The 22,335-nt window shown below is 36.0% G+C and overlaps 1 protein-coding gene across 1 annotated transcript in view; it reads right to left on the bottom strand.

The window, feature by feature from the left end:
- Window positions 1-18,817, bottom strand: part of LOC103775927 — a gene marked incomplete at its 5' end in the record, with an annotated part of 39,917 nt that extends 21,100 nt beyond the window's left edge. Inside the window, one exon of the mRNA XM_008943400.1 lies at window positions 18,412-18,817. Coding sequence (XP_008941648.1) covers window positions 18,412-18,817 — 406 coding nt within the window. The remainder of the gene's footprint in view (window positions 1-18,411) is intronic.
- Between the last annotated feature and the right edge of the window lie 3,518 nt (window positions 18,818-22,335).

Genomic DNA, 22,335 nt, shown 5'->3' with positions numbered 1-22,335 from the left:
TCTAGGGTCCTCTGAGATAAAAAAATAAAAAGTGCGACAGCTAGGTATATTTTCTTATTTTTCATCACTAAAAGCATTGCTTACTAAATTCCAACCAGATGCCAGTGTGATACCCCTGAAGGTACAAGATGAAAAACATATAACTGGGAATTTTAGAACCTTCTTTTGCTTAATAAGAATGCATAAGAAAGAAAAACTAGCTTTTAAGTTGGTAATAGTGGCAGCTATTAAAAACATTCATATGTAAATACATGACTATTAAGAAAACAGCTGAGGAATAAAAATGGAGGCATACACAATGAATATGCTTATTAAGAAAAAGTCAAAGTAGTGGAATATCAACTTCCAGGTAATTCTTTGCTACAGTAGGTTGTATATTACCCTGGAAATGTTACTAATTCTGCATTTCATGAAATTTCAACAAGCTTTGCATGGACAGAACACCGAGCAAGATGACAGTCTTTCTTTAATCCCTAACAGTTTGAACTTACTCCAGTATTTATAATTTTTTTTTGGTCCACAGCCTGCAGAATGGCTGTAAACTATCTGGCCTTTCATTTTAGCTTCAATCTTGCAATGAAATCTGTGTGAAAGGTTCCCTGTGGCTACAACTTCTATCCACTTCAGCAGAAGGTCATGATTATGCTTTCAGGGACAATAAAAGGTTTTAGCAAATTTTAGATAAATTTGATTTGTTTCCTGTTCATTACTTGACTTTTTATCAGTTTTATCTAACATAAAATCTGTGATCCATAAAGCAGGCAAGCAAGAACAATCACAGTCAAACAGCTTCAAGTCAACCCAGTGAACTAGTCAAATCCAGTTCACAACTACAGGATGAAGCTTGGGGGGTTGATCAAAAAAGTTACCTTAAACGCCAGATTAAAACACCCGTAGGAGCTTTAAAATCATGGAACAGATAAATGAAGTTAATGCAATTAATTCCAAATAGGCAGAAATGTTTAGCCTTTAGAAGGCAATAAAGATTCATATCTGGTCAAAGAATATTTATGAAATGAGCTAACATAGAACTGTCACTTTGCAAACTTAACACTACTAGTAAAACTAACAAGTATTGCTACAGGAACACCAGCAGTTGTTTTACAAAATGTTGTCTAAGGATTACAGTGTGTCTTCAAGTCTGTTTTTTATGTGAAGATGAACAATTTTGGGGAAGAGTTGCTCCAAAAGAACTGTATTGAGCTTTGATGTTGAATCTGATCATTCCAGATGCAGAATTTACTTTTCCCCAGTTTCCAGTCTTGCAATTTGACATGCAATTATATGAAAATCAACCAAAGTTGCTTCATTCTTATATAGTCTAGCTATTGCAAGACAAATTATACATCTCCCATTAGTTTCCTGTGCGGCAACAAATGGCAGATTAACAGATGAGAAACAGTCTGTAAAGTACAAAGTCAACAGTATAGGGCCAAAATTTGTTTTCTATTTCTTGAAACAGTCTCTACAAAATTGAATTCCTGTATATCGAAAAATGAGTTTGGAGAACCCTGAATAGCTATTGCCAGTGCCATTTCTATTTTATGAAGAGACAGAACACTTCAAATGTTAGACACTGCAAACTAAGAAGCCAAGATGAGTTTGCAGAGCTGAAAGCAGATGCAATTAACTTTTTGCGTAAGAACTCTGGTATAGCATCTTTGAGAGAGACTTTATAATACTAGAAACTTAAAATGGTCTCTGAAATCACTGAGCCTGAATGTCAACTTAAAATAAAATATATGAAATTTCTTAAAACTTCAAAAAGAAGGTGCCAACATCCTGCTTACCTAAATAATGAACACATGAAAAACCCAGAAAACATTAAGCAGTTCAGCGGGACAAAGGTAAAAAGAAAAGCTTAATATTTAAGCTAAATATAGCCACATAGGGCTTGTATTTACCTACACACAAATCACAGTTAAAACCGCATGAAGGAAAAGAATTCTGTCCTTTAAAATGTCTTCTCTGTTCTAAGATGGTATTAGGATCAACTGACTGACAAGATGAAAATTTTCTTGGCAGAGGGTCAGGAGCCAAAGGAGATTAATATGTACCTATATAGATATATATATGAATATGCATACATTTTCTTAACTATAAGAGTGTTCCTACGCCTTCATGTCTAGTCTAATATTCCAAGCTGGGATAAATCAAACTGACTCAGAGAATTATAATGAGAGGACAGATAATACTATATAATACTTTGGGCATCTTTCAAAATATCTGGGTTTACATATTCTTTCCAGCAGTTATTAAAAATGAAAGTTCTATAGGTAATAACAAGCAAAGTGCTTTAAATATTTCAACTTTAGTAATAACCATATCTGAGAGGTGTATGTTTTTAGTTTGTAAATGCTCTTTTATTACAGTGTCATAATGAACTTACAGTAAATGAGAAACTTTCTATTAAAAAAACTGGATTATCGAAAGTGAAGAATTCACTGTAGGTTATCTTAGGTTTTTTAAAAGTAAGGAAATGATACAGTTTAAATCAAGTTTTTCCTTAGCATATTCTTACTGGCATACTTTATCTTTGCATCCTGACCAGGTAGCTAAATGTTAGCATTGACTTAATTTGGCTGAGCAGCACAGAAAACCTTGAAATATCTTTATTTTATGAAAGTGAAATTCCTACCATTTAAGAAAATATCAAAAGATTTAAAAAAAAAATCAATATTTCTAAAAAAATATATAGATTAAAAAAAAGCACAGAAAAAATCTATTCTGCTTCTAAACATGGAAAGGGAAATATCTGTAGGCGTAATATTGCTGTGACGTAGGAGATAGGCTTTTTTTGATAATAATAATTAGTTGCTCAAACTCCGTTATTAAACAAAATGTGTTTCTAATGGAATTTTCACATATAAATTGTGTTTGTGTGGACAATACAGGATTTTCACATTTCATTAAATTTTCTAATCTTCACTTCTGATTTAAGGTATTGATCACAGTCTTCTACTTAGTGGATACTTAGATCCTCAGGCATGTTAAAAATGTGTTAGAAGTTTTTGATTGCTTCCCCTACAGTCTTTATATGGGGCCACTTTTAGTGGGATAAATTTAGACATAAGCTTCAATTCAGAAAAGTAGATACATGTCAATATGGGAGGATTTAGGTATGTGCATACGTATTGAACTAGTGCTACATTTGCTAATGCAGTTTTCCTAAATACATTAATTTATAGATCTTAAAAAACAAATACTATTTCAAATTGGTCAATTTGCATGATGCCTGCACACATACATAAAGAGATTATAATGCTGTATGCATTACTGTCATATTTTGCCTTTCTTTGAAAGCTTTTTCCCTGTTGATGCCAGTATAATCTAATAAAGGATAACATGGCATTTCCTACAGCTCCCACATACTTTTTTAAGTGCTCAATTTTATTTTTTATTCTGAAAGGCTTTCTGAAAAGTATGTAATAATAATTCATGGCTATTTTGTATCCTAGAGACATGACCATTACAAACCACATTATCTCTGAGTGTTTTGTAGTAACTAAAACGTAACTATTTATAATCATACAATCTTGCTGTTCTTAATTGATAATATGAGGTTTACTATAGGAACCACATAAATAGTAATATTATTCCTCAGTTGATTTTATATAAAGTATCACTACTATAGGTCACATTTGTGTGCCATGAAGTGAATGTACAGAGGCGTGTTCTATGTTTTATTTTCAAGCTAAAAGGTGATGCATCATCAAGAACCCAGAAAAAAAGCATTGTGTTGCTTTCCTCTTTCTTGCACCTATTTTGCCAGATTAAAAAAAAATGTATGTTACAATATCATATCATGGAATCAATATGAAAGAAGACTATTCCCTGCAGGATAAAGCCCTGAATACGCACACCCACACCAAGTCCTGTGTAAGGCTTTTATAAAGAGAGGAAAGACAGACCACTGTCTGAAAAACATTAATAAATCAAAGAGAATTTAAACTTATGAAAAGTTTTTGGTCCTTCTGCACAACATATGTAGGAGTCTATGACTTTTCTAGGTTATCTGTCAACGTTGCACAAACATGTACTGAAGTCATGGACAAACTGCACCAGGTCAGTAACAGTAGGGATAACAATCTAAGCCTACTCAGCCAACGACAGTGATCATTGCGAATGGCACTGAATGTCTGAATTAGATTCATGAAAAAGAAAACATGGGAAAAAAAACCATAAGAAAACATAGGAAAAAAATGTAAAAGCATTGTAAGCAATGTGCTTACAATGACTCCTGCCTAATAGCAAGCACCAAAAGATTCCTCCCAATTAATACTTACTTAATGAAACCACTGTTAAACAACTGATGCTTCTGCTTCCAGATTTTTAAAGGCTCAAAAGTTTAAGTGTTTTACATAATAACACAGCTAAAAAAAAAATAATCACAAGAAAACAAATTTAAAAAATAAAATTAAACAAGCCTAATCTAAAGATAGAAACCCTGATTATTTCTGTTGCTATTAGAGTCTGAGTGACCAAAATACTTGATTAAATCACAGCAGGTATGTTACGCTATGTGATATAAAACAAAAGAATTCAAAGCAAAGTGTATGTAGTTAATGCAAATAAAAAATAAAGCAATCAGCTAAATTAGATTATATTTATCTTCATGTATGTAACTGTAGAAAATGCCTTAGGCTGGCTTCAATTAGTCACGCTTTTCATAGAAGTCTGGAAATGGCAAGATCCCTTGACAATTCTAAAGTGATTAAGTCATGTCCAGTAGAAGACAAGTCTCAGAATAGATTTGATCTCAGACTCCTTTCTGGAACAAAGCATGCAATTCAGGACTCTACTTACCTATTTTTACTATTCTGCTGCCTCTAAACAGCACCTCACTTTGAGAGTTGCTGAGCATCCATAAGTTCAGCTAGGAACTTCAGGAAAATAAAGCTCTGTAATTTTGCCACCGTAACATGTAAAGTTAACAAGTCCCTTAATCCTTCTGTGCCACAAACATGAAGCTGCTTGTACATCTCAAATGGATGTATATCCATAGCATCAGTATATGGACATGAGTAAAACAGGTGAGATACTGTTATTTTTCTAATTCCTCCCCTTTATCTGGTATGCTGACTCATATATTCCTGGCAGGATGATTAAAGACAATCCTGTACATTGTAAATATCAGAAACTGCAATCTTCAACATACCTTTTTTTTTTTTTTTCGTTTTTCTTCTATCAGTATTACTGTTGGGTGAAGAGAATTGATTTTGCTTTTCAAAGTTCATAGTATTTATCTCATGATAAGCAAAAGCTTTGAACAAAATTTTGAAGTTCTCTAGAGGTTTAAAAGTTGTAAATTTTACAGCTTGCAAATTATTCTTTTAAAATTATTTTCCAACTTCTACTAAAATCTGGTTAAATTAGTATTTAGCCCCCATATCAACTAACATAAGCATCTACTAACGTGCTTACATGAGGAAAACAAAAGGGTTTTCCAGCTGAAGTTATGACATTACTGATGACATGCATTATTTAACTTCATAACAGAATTCCTCAGCCTCAGGTGTCTCAGCCATTATCAAATGAATTAGACTCTGGAAATACATAGGCTTTACATTGTTGTAAGAAATACTGCAGAGCTATCACAGCCCAATGATAATTCTTATTTTGAACTTGTAGGAGTTCTGTTAAGATAAAGAGATGGAAAGAAAAAAGGAAAAATGTGCATACTACAGACAAATGAGTTAAAAAAAAAAAAGAGAACAAAGAATCCAGACATTTCTGAAGAAATATTTCTCTTTCAAAGATAGCAAAAACCTGCTGGTTGGTTTCAGTAATTATTGTTCAACTAAGCAGTAGCAGTCATCTTTTGTAAGAGTGTGGAGTATTAAAGGCAAGACAGAAAGAAACTGAGTGGGTTTTTTTGTTTGTCTGTTTGTTTGTTTGTTTTCAGAATCTGCAGTTAAATGACACTCTTTTTTGGCCAATTTATTGTAATTTAATAGTAACATAGAATTACAGAATAATTTTGGGAATCATAAAATTATTTTCCTTGCTAAGGTTCTCTAGTGTAACCTTGCTCATACTCAAAGCAGAGGTAACTTTAGACATTAGACCAGTTTGCTGAGAGCCTTATGCAGTCAGGTTTTGAAGACCTCCAAGGTGGAGGCTCCACAGCCTCCGGGCAGCCTATGCCAGCATACAGCCATTCTCGTGAAGAAAAAATTCATTTCTTGGGTCCTACTGGAATCTTCTGAACCTTCTGACTGTAGCTCCTTTTCTGGTGAAGCTCTGAAAAAAAAATTCTTGCCTCCTTCTCTGCAATGCTTATTAAGGTAAGGGAAGACCAATTGGGTTCCTCCATAGCCTTCTCTTCCCGAAGTACATCGAGTTCCTTCAGTCTTTTCTTGTATATTCTATGTGCCACTCACCTGACCTTTTATTTTAATGGGTTTCCTGTCAACCTTCTCCATTTTGGTGATCTCTTTCTCTTATCCTATCCTAGTATTCCAGGTGTGCCAGTCCACCACCCTCAACCTGCTGGCTACACTCTTGCCACAAATAATGTAGAAAGAAAAGGAATGTTCTAATTTGTTACAATGGAAAAATTGTTACCTGTTTTCCAATTATCCAGTGTTGATACTCTAGATTTACACTGTGTGTAGAAAAGAAGTACTTAAAGGAACTGTTATAAAATGTGCTTTCAGTGTCAATGAATTTGAGCTATTAATTGGATTTTAACACAATAGATCTGATGCATTACTAGTAAAAGCTGAGCAAAATCCAAAGGAAGTAAAAAAAAACCCCAAATTTTTCATTGTTTTTCTAAGGATTGACAACTTCTCAGTTATACCTAATAAATTTGTACTATTTGAAACCTAAATGTACCAGAAATTTAAAAAGAAATAGACCATTGAGAGCACCACTCCATATAGTATGCAAAGTCAAACCACAAACTACAACAATGGCAAAATACTTTTATCTGATGGTTAGTTACAGTTATCTCCTTGGATTAGAAGTTACAGTACAGATGGCAAAACCAACAAAAGAACTTTCAAAAAAAAACCAACAAAATTTTCCCCCTCCCTTTTTTTTGGTGTAATGACATTATATCAGATAAATCAGTACAGTGCCCCTGTGCTTGGCACTCATGAGACCGCACCTTGAGCACCGTGTCCAGTTTTGGGCACCACAGGATAAAAAGGACATGGAGCTGCTGGAGAGGGTCCAGAGAAGGCCAAGGAGGCTGGTGAGCAGGCTGGAAAACTGCCTTACGAGGAGTGGCTGAGGGGACTGGGGTTGTTTAAGTCTGGAGAAGAGGAGACTGTGACAAGACCTTATTGCTCTCTGCAACTACCTGAAAGGAACTTGTAGAGACGCTGCTGTTGGTCTCTTCTCCCAAATAACTGATGATAGGACAAGGGGAAATGGCCTCAAGTTGTGCCAGGGAAGATTTTGATTAGATATTAGGAAGTATTTCTTCACTGAGAGAGTGGTTAGACACTGGAATGGGCTGCCCAGGGAGTTGGTGGAGTCATCATCCCTGGAGGTGTTCAAAAACCGAGTAGATGTAGAACTTGAGGCTATGATCTAGTGGTTAGGGAAATGTTAGGAGGAAGGTTGGGCTTGATGATCCTAGAGGTCCTTTCCAACCATAGTGACTCTATGCTTCTATGAAATGAAACCCCCAGCCCAACTTGTGTGTGGTAAGTGGCTGAACAAAAATACAGCACTTTCATGGACGTTAAGCATAATTTTTATATATTTCCTTCTAAGTCGGAGTATAACTTTGAAAGGTGTTTCAAAACCAAAAAAAGCCCTCCTTTAGAAATGCATGCTGAAAGTAGTTTAATCAGAAATCTGATTTGTAATACTTCTAAAAGTAAGACAATAATTATTAACTGACCTTCAGACCAGTTTTCCCAGAATTTAAGACTGTAATCAAAAGAAAAGACAGAGCCACATTTTAGTAGCCTTAAAAAAAAAAAAAAATAAAATGTATCTTTTAATTTGCATAACGAAGACAAGAGAAGGGATTTTCTTTGGCTTCCATTACCCATATGGATGACAGATAAGATCTAGGCTATTGAACAAACTATGTCCACAGCATCATCTTCTCATGCTTTAAAGTTTCTGCCTGCACTTGTGGTTTGCCTGACGGCATTATTTAAATTCCTTTTTCATTTTCACATATTTGTAATGAATAATTCCATGCCATTACATAACAAGAATGTTTTCTCTGTCTCCAAGCAAATGGCCAAACTTTTCAGATAACCTCAGAGACTGTTCAGATGCATTGCTGAGAGACTGCTGACAGATGAATTTGATGCATGATATATTGAACAGATACATCTGGACAGAGAAGAGAAGGCACCATTTCCTACTGCTTTCAAGACAGAGGATTTCTCCAGGACTGACACTGCAAGAGTTTTCAAAAGGAATTTAAGCTACTGCCCATTTACCTATTACACCTATAAGAGCCCTTGAAAGTTAGATCTTCAGCAGCAGCTTATCTCTATGAAAAGTTCCAACAAGGAAAGCTAAGTATGATTTCTGATAGTCAAAACATCTGACAAAATCTGATAGGTGCTATCAGTGGTGTCCACAGTTGACAAAATGCAAGATTTTACAGAAAGAAATTTAATATCATGAGCCTGGAGAAGGAAGGTCTGCAGGGAAAACTGGAGAGGAAGTGGAACACCGCTTTGCGGTATAATTTAGTTTTAAAGTTTTTAGTTTTAATAGTTTTAGCTATCAGTCAGTGCTAGTTCTGACACCTGGTCTTTCCTGTTTCTATCCAAGCATGATGCCCGTTACTGCTCTGAGCTTGTAGGCCAATCAATGGGGAGATATCACTATCAGAACTGCAAGCTGTGAGGGCAATTTTTGGTGAGTGGACTCAGCAGAATGGCCCAAGTTGGGGAAATAAGGATCTGGTGATGCATCCAAAAGCTTTAGGAAACTGGAGGAGAAAAAAACGTTGTAAGAATAGGGATTTATGAGCTTCTTAGACATATTGCCAGAGGAGGAAAATTTCCAGTCTCTAAAATTAAACTTCACATTTGAATTGACACTTAACGGTACAAGGAGAGAGGAATTTTGCAGTCACAGTTTATTTAGGTTTATTGTCAAAACTAATAGTTTGACAGTTGGTAGATATAATACCCATTTTCCAGGCTATTGGTATTAGGAGTTGTAAAAATTCTTGATTTCTCTGGATGAAAATAGTGAAGTGCAACTTCTGCTGTCAATCAGCAATACTTTCAAAGGGGGCTAGGAAATGTTATCAGAGAAATTTGAACTGGTACTTCTTAGCGCAGAGGTTACGTCACAGAATGACTGACAGAGGTCAGCCAGCCAATCATCATTTAACCCTCCTGTGGATTACCCATTCCATAGGGCAGCACACACACTGAACCAATGCAGGAACCTCCACAAGAACAAGCTATTCATGTACTCTTTGTTCTTCCTGCTACCTTTACAGTGTGGTTATTTATATTGTTATTGGTTAGAAATGTAACTGCACACAGTTCTTCCTCGCAAAGTTCACGCTTTTCTTTCACTAAACTATTTCGTTGACAAAGAGCAAATGACAAGCATTTCGGTACTAAAGAAAAGGAAATACAGAAGACAAGCTAGTTCTGCCAAAGGTTCATCTAGTGCAGTATTGTTTCGAGCAATGTTCCTAGTAAATATCTAGAATAAGTAATAACAAGGAAGCTGGTATGATATTATCCCCCATTCACTTTCAGCCTACAATGATTTTAAGATTAGTGCACTTCTTAAATCAAATCAGGTGTAATTTCACTGGTTTAAACACTACCATAGTGGTTTGGGGTATTTTTGCACTTAAAAAGTAATATTGAGAGGGATCTATACAAATGATGCAGAGCTCCCCAGAAATCCAGGTTCTTTCAATGTGTATTGATTCAGGATTGTAGAATTGGCATCAAAATGTTGGCATGTTGAAAGAGTTTCAGAGTAAAACTTCCTGTGTAATTATAAACTGTGATCTGTGATGCGTCCTTAAAAAACAAGTTTGTCACAAATGTGTTCTGGATAGATAGACAGTTCATATAAGCCTCACATATTAAATACCAGATGATCCAAATTTGTCAATGACTGAATGCCTGATGTCATTGTTATAAGATGCTTTTATAGTTGTTCTCTGTCAACAAAACACTAGAAGTTTCTTAAAATTCATTTTGACATTGTAGTAGGACCTTTGTACGTTATGCATTTTACACATGTACACAGACAGTGATGCGTATATGGATAGACCATGTATGCTTGTACCTGTCTAGAAGACACCAGCTTTCCAGAAGAGTATTAATATATTCAAATTCCTTGTAGAGCTAATGATCAAAATTATCTCTTCTGACTCATTACAAATAACTGGGTTCTCATAAGTTTCTTTACTTATATTCTCTTATGTCTTCTTGTATGGGGTGTGGCTGAGCCAATTTTCCCCTAGCAGCCTCTTGGTGCAGTGCCTTTGTGCTCAGAGTCCGAAGGGTGTTTGTGGAATCGTGACCTGCTGAGCATGGTGATATGTTTTGCTTAGCATGAACAATCAGTACAGGCCTTAGTTTCTCATAGGCCTGAGAAAGTCCGTGAAGCAACCTTGAATTAGGAGAAAAGCAAAACAATGAAAGATAAGGAGCTCCGCTGGCGGTTCGCCCAGACAAGAATGATGAACTTGGCAAGACTAAATTCAACAATCTGTAGAGTTACATGAAGGCTGGCAGAGCGGATGGACAATAATTATTATCCAATCCGTAGCTCAGCTTAGGCGCGTGAACAGGCTTATTAGCCTATGAGGTTTGGGGTGCTGTCTCTTGTCTACTATAAAGGGCTGCATTGCTTTACAATAAACGAATTGGACTGCAGGCCCCTTTGGAGTGTGCATCTTTTCTCCAGACCCCTTCCCAACAGGTGTTGACAACACCCATGTTATGACTGCCACCGAGCAGCGCTCGCACAGCACCAAGGCTCTTTCTAACATTCCCCCCACAATGGGATGGGGGGCTGGAGCTTGGTAAGAACAGAACAGAACAGCTGACCCAAACTGACCAAAGGGATATTCCATACCCTATGACATCAGCTCAGCTATAAAGCTGGTACAAAGGAGGAGGCGGGGGGGCCTACTCAGTCCTCCAGAGCAACCACTACACGTTTTGGAGCCCTGCTTCCCAGGAAAGGCCAGACATCGCCTGGGGATGGGAAGGAGAGAATAAGTCTTTGTTTTTGCTCTTTGCTTCCGCACGTGGCATTGCTTAACTTTACTTTCTAATTAAACTGCCCTTGTTTTTTACTCACAAGGCCTCTGTCTCTGTCTTATTTTTTCCCTTCTCCTTTTGCTCTGTGGAGGAAGGAGAGGAAAGGGGGAGGGTGATAGAGCGGCTTGGTAGGCCTCACTTGCTCAGCCAGGGTTAACCCATCACACTTCTCTACATCTATTCACCTTATAGCCTATAGATTTTAACAAATTCCAATGTTTATTGAGATAACTTATTAACTAACATCAAACAGCAAAGCCATTGCCTGGATCATCATTAAAAATATCTAGCATCTTCCATACTGACGATGTGACGAAAGCAGATCAGTTTTTGACACATCAGCAAACTTAGGAAATTCTTCTTTGTGACCTTCTCCACAAATAGTATGTTTTCTGACAGATCCATTCTGCCTTACAGGCCACTACATGGAAGTCTTCAACAAGAAAATTAAGGAGTCCATACAAACAATTCAAAGAGCTCAGGAGCATTTAAACATCATGTGACAACATGATAGGAAAGATAAAATAACCTATAAATATATCTTAGATTTTACTGGCAGAAATTCTGTAAGAGATATGAAGTTATACACAGGAGTTTTAAAACAACCTTACCAATACATTGCAAGTGTTCCGTATCAAGGATAAAAGTTGTATGTTCTAGATCAATCTTGGGTCAAGCAATTAAAGAATTTATTTCTATTTAAAGTTTCAGCCAACACTTTTCTGTATGCCTGTGCAATATGTAACCTTTAGATGTCACATGCTGTCCCCTTTGAATGAGGACGGGGTCTAACTTTGCTACCTGGCCTTGGCGCCAAGTGGTTGAATCTAGTATCTCTGCCTGTAAAAAATAAATTTCTTATCCTAATGAATAGAAGGTCGCTGCCCATAAAGTAGCATCCAAGATATTTAAGCTACCTCACAGCATAAAACACTTTCCTATACAAATTCATGACACAACATCACTACTAAAACAGTGTCCTCATGTATTTGATGGAAAAAAAAAAAAAAAATCCTTTCTCCATAATTTTGTGTGAGATGTTCTGCTAAAAAATATATACACAGTGACTTGCAGTAGATAAGATAGCAGTAGAATCTTGAAAACTGATATATAAAATTTTTAAAACTTCAGCATGTTAACAGTCATTTAATATATCAGCTCTCATGACTGGGTAGCAACCGAGATTGCAAACACATCTCTGGCGTAAGATTGAATATTGCTACTTTCACCCTTTTAAAATGTCATTTCAAACGCCCTCATGAATCCCATCAGTAGTTCCTAGTTGGTTATGTGTATTATAAATTTGATTAATTTCCCTAAGTATTAATTTAATAATTTTTTTTTTTTTTGAGGAAGCAACAGTGTAGGTCTGCTGCTTGAACCATTATTCTTGGCAATTTTTTTGTATGCTTAATGGGAAACCCAAGAACTTTAAACCAAAATTTTCCTCAGCATTCAAGTTGGCAATTATTCTCACATTTTCCATTTAGCATAAATTAACATAATCTGGTAGAAAAACAAGTTTAACTTTTATAGCCCATTTCAGACAGCATCATGATATTTAAAAAAATATTTTTGTTTGGGCAAATTATATATGTTAGTCACAAAAAATCCTTCACTAGCTGGTGATTGCAAAGCTTGACTTCAAGTGGACCAACACTTAAAAATTATCAACACTTATGAACCTGCTTCATTGTAACTTAGTAAACAGTTCTTAATGACTATTCAGTTTCTATTTACATCGTAGTTCTCCATGACTGCTGAATAAATATTAATTACTCATCTGAGGACATGTAGGCTTGTGTACAAGTCTCTGGAGGTTGAGATTCCAGCTGTTCCCATGGGAAATGGTTTCCTAGTGTGTGAGGGCATATTCATTAAGAAAATTACATTGAAATAAATTCCTGATGTGAAATTAAAGTGCATTAGTTAAAAAAATATAAAACTCTAATGCACATGGACATGTGTTATTAAGAAACTGCATCTTGTTATCTTCACTTGCTCTTCTACTTCTCTTAGATTTCCACTACATGATGTGTATCTACCAGTACCGGAAACTATGTGTTTTGGAAAACATTGGGAAAATGCATTGATAATGCAGCACTTTAATAAATGAAATAATTTAAAACTTATCAGATGGAAAATCTTTAGTTTAAAAACAGTATGTTGTACATATGTCAAGGTGTTCCTATGTCATTGCAAGGACTCCTGAGTCCCTAATCACTAAGACTTCTTTTTTAACAGAAGGAACAGTCCCATTTCAAGTAAGGTTTTCTACAGTCCAGTTGAACTATACTTAACTCATATTAGAATATTTTTTAAATGACAGTCTCATTGAAACTTGATAAACACATAAGTACTGAGAGCCTTTTAGTCCTAACCATTTACAGAGTAGAACCACATTTAAAACTAATTACATATTCATTTTAGTAGTGCTACCAGACTGTCTTTCTATTCCTGTTCTCTCTTGCCTTTTCACATTCCCACTTCATTTTTTTCTATAGTATTAAAAAGGGGTTATGTAATATGATGTTCTGGTGAATGCAGGACCTTTTCTACTCCCTAATAAATATTCAAAAATATTTTGCATACATCCTGTGAACAAGGTTTGTGAAATCATAATGGGATGACTTACGAACATTCATCTTTCCCATACTGAAGTATAATCTATTGAACTGGATGGTATAGCAAATCATCCTGACACGTTTATATTAATGCATATTTAAATGAGAATAAGAAAGAAACAGTCAAATTTATGTTAAAGACTTCTAAAGGCTTAACAGCATCTTACTAAGTATATATGTCAGCTTAATCTAATCCTTCTACTTCTAGCACGTACTGTGGTCTCAGCACGGTGCCCATAATGCTCTCATGTGTTATGAAGGATTGCCTCTGAGAAGTTCACCATCAGTACTACACTTCGTTCAATAAAATTTTACATCTGGTCTTAGGATGACAGAAAGCTATCTGTCTCAAATTTGCATTACAAACCTTTAGCTTCTTTTGACATCAGTAACACCAGCTATAATAATTTCCAATAACCTGTTACAATATACAGAGTATACAGATTCCTGGTTCGCACGTTACTGCATCAGGTACAAACAAATTTCTCTATTTTATTTGAACAGTTTTAAATAAATGACAATTTCTTTGCATCAAAAAAGCACTCATCTAATAAGAAGCTTATCTGAGATCTGTGGCAGTATTTCCCCCCTTCACTCCAATGATTTTAAGTTCTAATCAGAAGAAAGTACCTTTATTTCTTTTCCATGCTTTTGCTAAAGGAGACAATACATTGCAATACAAGACCTTACAAGAATGATTGAAGACTATTTGCTAATCTTGACATGATGGAAGTCCATCTGAAATCCACTAAGACTGGAACTGTTATCTCCTCAGTCACCTCTCTTGATTTCTGAATTTTCTGTCTTTTCCATTAAAGACACATCTGTCTGATGCATTTCATATTAAAAATATTTGAATACCAGTGTCTAGCATCCCCTGCTATGTTACTAATATTATCTTTCCTCAGCAGACAATGCATCTGATGGTAGTTGAAGGCTCCAAAAGGACAGACGTATTTTTGGGATTAACAATGTCTAACACATGTCGAAGATCAGACATGTCACTAATGGATCATCATACAGATGGTTAGCAATTAGGACTACCTGAGCTGAATTAGTAAACAGCAACTGAAGAACTGCTTTCTCAATATCATTTGTGTTCTGGCAGCAACAATATTTTTTCCAAGTCTGTGTATTAGGCCTGGAGATTTTCACGCCAAGATCAGTACATTTCTGTTTTATCCTGTGTCCTAGTAAAATGCTATTCTGTGCTGAGAGACAGTTTTACCAGCTATCTGATCAGTAGCCTAGGTAAATTCTGATACTCACCTAGACATAATCTGCAACAGAAAGTAACCTTTGGAGGTAACAGAAATCACCACAGAGACATCCAAATACTCAAAATATCTTAGGTCAAGCCTACAGAGACATATATGCACAAGTTTTGGCCATGCTCAGAGCTGACAAGACACAAACCAGTCCTATTTTTGAAGCCAGTACTGCTCTCTCTTGTGACTTGCCACATTCAGATTCATTCTATAAGCAGAACAAGCTTATCTGAACTTGCCCAAATATAATATTATGTGTCAAATTTTATGCAGGTAATGAATTAAACTTCCAAGTAATGTCAAACATGTCTTTTTTTCTTCCTTGGTTCTGAATCCAGATTTATGAAGGAGGCTGACAAGTTAATGGGTTGTAGTAGCTGAAACATGAGGACACCTTAAAGCTCAAGAGGAAAACAGGAATACACTATGAGAAACTGGAAGAAGCTGTGGTCATCAGAACTTAACCTCTAGCACCTTGGGCTGGTGTTATAGGCAGGTTAAAATATCATGGGATTCAAAGAAAAATCCGATATTAATTCAGGTATATTACATCTGAGAAGCACACTAAAGGACACGCACGTCTGCAGTAGTTCTGCCAGCCAATGCTAAAGATTGCCAATACTACCTGAGAAGATAAAACACAGGCAATGTCAGCTTGCTTATGGATGTTGTCTGGGTGATACTGAAATGAATGGGAACATCTCGGAGACTTCATACAGTGCTTTTTAAACTGAGAGTTTATATATGAGTACATTTTAAATTAAGAGAAGTATAATTATTATAATAGTACAAAAGACAGTCAAGGACACAGTTCAGTCATATGCTGCACCATTTGGAAAGCTGAGGAGGCTTCACTGGAGACAACATGCCTTTCAAGGCCACAAGGACACATACTAGCATAACACTTAAATATGTCCCTGTGTCTTATCAATATGTTAAAAATTAGTCTTCTGATTTTGAATAAGAAAGAGTATAGAGTCCTATATCAGATTGAAACTATCAGTAAAACACACTTCAGCCACAACTATTTTAAGTTGAGATATTATTTTCAAATATATAGCATATTTCTTCTACATGAACTTTCTGAAAATTTTTGCTAAGTAGAAAAGTTATTTTAAAATTCTTCATCCATGAATTACTGCTACTTGTAAATTTTATATATTCTACAAATTTGTAAAAATATATTTCATACTAGTGGATATAATGATAAAATTGCTACAATGACAGGAATGATTATGACAGTGCAGAATCTGAGCACAACCAGAATCAATATATGACAATCACAACAAATCTTTCTATGTCTAACGCCATTGGCAACATAACATGAATGGAATGGAATTGAATAAAATTATTATATGCACAATTTATACATTATATTGATCAATATATTTAATAAAGCAAATGAAGTGTATTTGGAAGGATTCTATGGCCTGAGAAATATCAGACAGGAAACAAAATGTTAATGTTAATCCCATGCCAGGAACATGTTTTACCAGGTTTTCTGTTAGCTGTTAAACAAGATATAGTCTGACAGAATGTTGTTGTTTTTACTACATGTTCATGCCTTGCTTCCTGGATTAAGTATGCTTATTCTATGCCACATTTTTATAGCTTTCAATTCCTGTACTTTAAATCTATTAAACATTGTCAAGTTGAATTTTCTTCAAAAACTGCTGCAGGTTAAGGAAAAAAAATAGGACAGTAGAATATTTGAGGGCTAACATTTATGTCAGCTAATTAATATGGATCATTTGTGGTCTGCAAGGACTTCTAAAGTGCATGCACGTTTGAGATAAATATAGACTTAGGATCTGATTTTGTTCCTTCTCAAATTGGTAACAAAGCTCTTAATGATTTCAATACAAGTATGGTCTACCAGTTTTGAGGGCCTGACAGATAAAATAAGCTTTTGTGCTATTGCATAATGTTAGTTGTCCCAAACTGACTATAGCCCGAAATACAGATGTACAACATAAATAAAGTATAGTTACAACAGTGTATCTGTTGTTCTATATTCTCTTTACTTGGTAAAGCAGTGAGATTTTGAAAAAATAAACACTGGAAGAAAAACCCAGTAAATCTGTTTGGTTAGAAAGTTCTGTTTAAATATATTGGTAAGAAATCAGACCATGCTTGAAAATGGACACAATCTCATCTAGAGGATACAGCACAATTTCCTTGTTTTAAAACTAATATTTCTCTATTTGTTCTCAAAAGGGTGCCTGATAGCACACAGAATTTGACTATTTGAACCAGTCCCAGATAATGAAAGAACAGACTACCAAACAGACAACTGTTCAAATACTTGTGCAAAAGAATCATTTCCCCTATGTTCAACTGAAGTGGATGGTTTTCTCAGCAACTTCTCTTTCACAGAATCACAGAATAACTCAGATTAGAGCAAGACCATCTAATCCAACCTCCTACTCAAAGTCAGATGCCAACCTTGAGGTGTGAGATCAGAACAAGTAATTTGGGGTTCTGTGTGGACTTCAAAATGCCCAAGAATAGAGCCTTTCTATATGAGAAGCATGTCTGGTAACCAGAAAAAGAACAAACATCTTAAACATACAATCACAGGATCACTTACTTTGGAAAAGACCCTTAAGATCATTGAGTCCAACTGTTAACCTAACACTGCCATGTCCACCACTAAACCATGTCCCTAAGCACCACGTCTACATGTCTTTCAAACACCTCCAGGGATGGTGACTCTACCACTTCCCTGGGCAGCCTGTTTCAGTGTTTGATACCCTTTTCTGTGAATAAATTTTTCCTAATATTTAACCAAAACCTTCCTAGTGCAACAGGAAGTCGTTTCCTCTTGTCCTGTTTCTTGTTACTTGCCAGAAGAGACTGACCTCCACCTCACTACAACCTCCTTTCAGGTAGTTGTAGAGAGTGAGATCTCCCCTGAGCCTCCTTTACTCCAGACTAAACAACTCCAGTTCCTTCAGCTGCTCCTTGTAAGACTTGTTGTCTAGACCCTTCACCAGCTTTGTTGACCTCCACCACCTCAATGTCTTTCTTGTAGTGAGTGGCCTAAAAGTGTATGCAGTATTCAAGGTGGAGCCTCACCAGTGCTGAGTATAGAGGAACAATCACTTCCCTGCTCCTGCTGGCAACGCGATTTCTGACACAAGCCAGGATGCTATTGATCTTCTTGGCTACTTATCCTTGAAATGCACTTCTAGAATGTCTTACTCCAACGAAATCTTATGTAGAAGTAAACAAAACTTACCTGACACTTGTATTAACGCTTGGTTTCTGTCACTATTTAAGTCTTACCTGTTTGTAATGTTTCAGTATCAAAGACATCCTCTTTGAAGAAAGCTCTAAAAGACAAAGGACTTGCAGTGCAGTCTTCCGAAAGTTTCTCCACAGCTTGTCTGAACATAGCCACTAAGTCATGAAGAAGTCCATCTAAATCAAGCTGAGAAGCGGATGGTGAAACCCAGCTCAGACGTACAGAGATTGATGCACAAGATGCAGAACTAGACTCTACAGATTCACACTCAATTTGGAAGCCTTCTGACAGCATCTTCATTGCAAAATGTTTTCTTTGGAGTGGTTCATCAACTACCGCAACAACATGCCATTCAATGGCAGCATCTCTGGGTAGGTGAGATATTACAACCACAGCAAGCGACCCACATGCTGCAGCTTCATCATTATACGTCACCGAATCTTCAGCCTAAGAGATGAACAAAATATTATGCATATTACAGAGCTGGTATAAATTAATTCAGTTGACAGATTCAAAATGTATGTGTACAACATTTATTTCACAGAGACTGTTTTTCCCCTAAACTTTCCTTCTTGTTGAGAAGTGATGTTGAGCAATTATGAATTTGTCTGACAATTAATATCTGCTCATTTTTGCAATCTCACACTACTACTATGCCTGCACCATTAAATAAAATGCTGATCATAATGTATTTTGCACTCATTCTGCAATCAAAAAACAGTCTTTTTGCATACAGTAACTTTTGTCCATAGCAATGGTCTTTGAAGAGTAGAAATAGTAGGAACTACTAAAACCACAGAAACGAGATAGTAAAGCACAGGAGACTTATGTTAAAAGCTGGAGTAGTAAAGACACAGTTCAGATACAGCAAAGACACAGTTTAAATAGTTCTGAACAGTAGAATGATCTTGAAAAAACTCTCCTAGAAGATGAAATGTGTTTTCTTAATAGCAGAACCCATTTAGAACCTATATTTAAATTGTTTTCACATCAGCCAGCACATCTAATTAGCCAGCATGGTAAGCTAACTCTGAGTGACTGAGTTCCTCTTCTTATGGTATTAAAGAAGTGGGACAGGCTTTCTGCTTCCTTCTTTTAAAATTTTTAGTATATCTTGTACTGTAGCATGTTAAGAGGTAAGGAAGTGAATATAATGTTTCAAAACAGCAAAACACCCTTCCATGAGACAGAGAAAGAAACTGTGAATTTGTAGCCATTTCAATCCACGTTAATTGTACCTATGTGCATTAAACAGCATTAGCTTTGAATCTTATCAAACCTAAGATGAACTCACAGAAAAATTATCTTGTCCCTGTATTGTTGCTATATATTCAATCCTTTTTCAACTGAATACAAAGAAAACAAACCTTAGAGGCTTAAATTATGAACAACACACTGAGGTGGGCTGACTCCATCCATCAGCCAAGTACCACACAGCTGCTTGCTTACTCCTCCCCTTCCCAATGGCACAGGTGAGAAAACTTGTAGATCAAGATAAAGATATTTTAATAAGTGAAAAAAAAAAAAAAAGGAAGAAAGGAGAAAAATGAAACAAGTGATGCAGAGGCTATTACTTAACACCTTTTCACCAGCAGACTGAGGCTAACTTCCCAAAGACCCCTCCCCTTAGTTTTTGTGGTTGAGCATGATGCTATATGGTATGGAATATCCCTTTGGTTAGTTGATACCAGCTGTCTCAGCTCTCTCCCCTCCCAACTTTTTCTGCACCTCCAGCGTACTTGTTGGCTGGACAATGTGACAAACAGAGAAGGCTTTGGTGCTCTGTAAGCACTACTCAGCAATAGCTGAAACCCCTGGTGCTGACCAATGCTGTTTTGGTCACAAATCCAAACCATTGCACCATATAAGTTGCTATGAAGGAAGTTTTTTCTATACTAGCAAAAACCAACACACACATTTAGTTCTGCTGTTACCTCATACTTAAACGTGTATACTCATACTCCTATTACATATACAACAAGGTCTGTTTATGGAAAGCAATCCCATTTTATGATATACCTACTCTCATAAAGTATGAATTTATATTAACTTATCAGCTCTCTGAACATGGGGGCTTTTTTTGAACAACTGTTCAAAATAACAGAACGAATAAGTTGAAATACTTATTCTGGCCAGCAGATTTTTTTTTAACTTTTTCCTCCGTTTTTATGGAGAGACAATATATTAAACATTTGTAATATTAGTGACTCACACCATTTTCTTTGTGTACACAGATAACTTTTTCATATACCAATTTGCTTACACCACAGTATATATTGGCTATATGACATGTCCATTGCCTGGCCTCTGAAAGGAAAAATAATAACACGGCAAACCAGTCATTTTGCCCGAAGTCAACAAGGCCATATAACTCACAGTGCCTTCAATTCACAAGCTCCATTTTCATCCACTTACTCTCAACTTTGAGAGGAGGAAATAATGACAGGTTACAGGCACTTTATTTCAAAATTCACTCACAAAGTTATTGACAAGCACTTCACATGGAATATCTTTAGATGCTTGACCCTCGTGAGCTGTTTACATGAAAAATGCACTTACTTGTATATTAACAACAGTGGAATCTAATTCTATACCAAATGTAGCAATTCCTTTAGCATTTTTGGTTTTGATATGGGATCAAAAATACGCATAATTTGTCTTAAATTGCAGTCACTTCAGTCATAATAAAATCTCACTGAGTACTGTTTGCTTTCAGTACTTTCATTAGGCTGGCCAGGGCTGTTATTAAGGCACCAACACATAAATGCTATATTAGCACTTAACAGGAGGAGTACAGTATTGTCCTCTAGGAGATGAATTTTAACCTTGTCAATATAATTCTGCTCTGAGTGCTGTAAAACAGTTTGAAAAGACGAAATACTGGAGCTTTGCACTGAGAAAGAAAACAACTCATGCTCATTCAGGCTTAAAGGCCACTTTGCTGGCCCAGGGTGCTGAGGTACTGTTTAGAAAAAAAAGTCTAAAGAAGATCTCCCAGGTCACATCAAGCACTAAGACAAACTTTTCTACTTCCCTGTACTTGTCTTAGGTTGTTAAATCAATTACTCGCTATTTCTGCTTGCCTTCAGCTGCCATTTAGAATATGAAGAACTATATAAAAATTAAGGCCACGAGAAAGTACATTTCCAAATTTAACAAATGAGAATCATTCCGTGTGAAAGACTATTCATGGTGCACCTGCAGAGTACCATACCACTCATAACCTTTAACTTTAGAGTTTGCACAAAGCACAAGTGATGGAGCTACTGGGGACTAATAATCTTTCATTGGCTGCTAGAGAGTCTTACAGAAATACTTCTAACAATGACCTCTAATGACTTATTTTCAAGTAATCACTGACATTTGTGTTGTACAGGGATGCCACGTTTATGAGTTACCCTTCAGAAATGTACAATTGTCTTAGCCCTAATCTTTATGATTGCCTGTCTGCTAAATAAGGATGAATATATAAGGCCTGCAAATAAATACTATTCATATAATGCTGGAACAATCTAAGTACGTACTGAGTGAAAACTAAGAGGAATTATTTTATTACTAAGTTGCTTTTTACAATTGATTCTGCACTTTAATCAATAATACAGCCCAGCTGTAGTACTACAAAGGAAAACATGGTTTAAGGGTTCTTGCCCAAGAATACTGTTGTATATTGTTCTAGAAGAGAGCATATGTTTTGGCCTAGTCCTTCTGCATCTTTACAGTCTTGAGGAAAAAAAAGAAAAGATATGTAGAAGAGGATACAGCTTGGCTTGTAATTCTTGAAAAAGAAGTGCCAAATAATTCTTGGGAACCTCTAAAATTCTGTTGGGGCAAACACAACAAACATTGTTTTAACACCTCACTTGGAAAAAAAAAACCCCAAAACCCAAAACTCCACACAGGCCTTTTTCCACCATGAAGAAAATACTGATATTCTTCAGTATTCCAGTGCTCTGTAACCCTTACAG

The sequence above is a fragment of the Merops nubicus genome, unplaced genomic scaffold (assembly GCF_000691845.1).
Source record: "Merops nubicus isolate BGI_N331 unplaced genomic scaffold, ASM69184v1 scaffold10667, whole genome shotgun sequence".
In the NCBI taxonomy this organism is placed as follows: Eukaryota; Metazoa; Chordata; class Aves; order Coraciiformes; family Meropidae; genus Merops; species Merops nubicus.
This window is presented reverse-complemented; position numbering and strand designations above follow the sequence as displayed.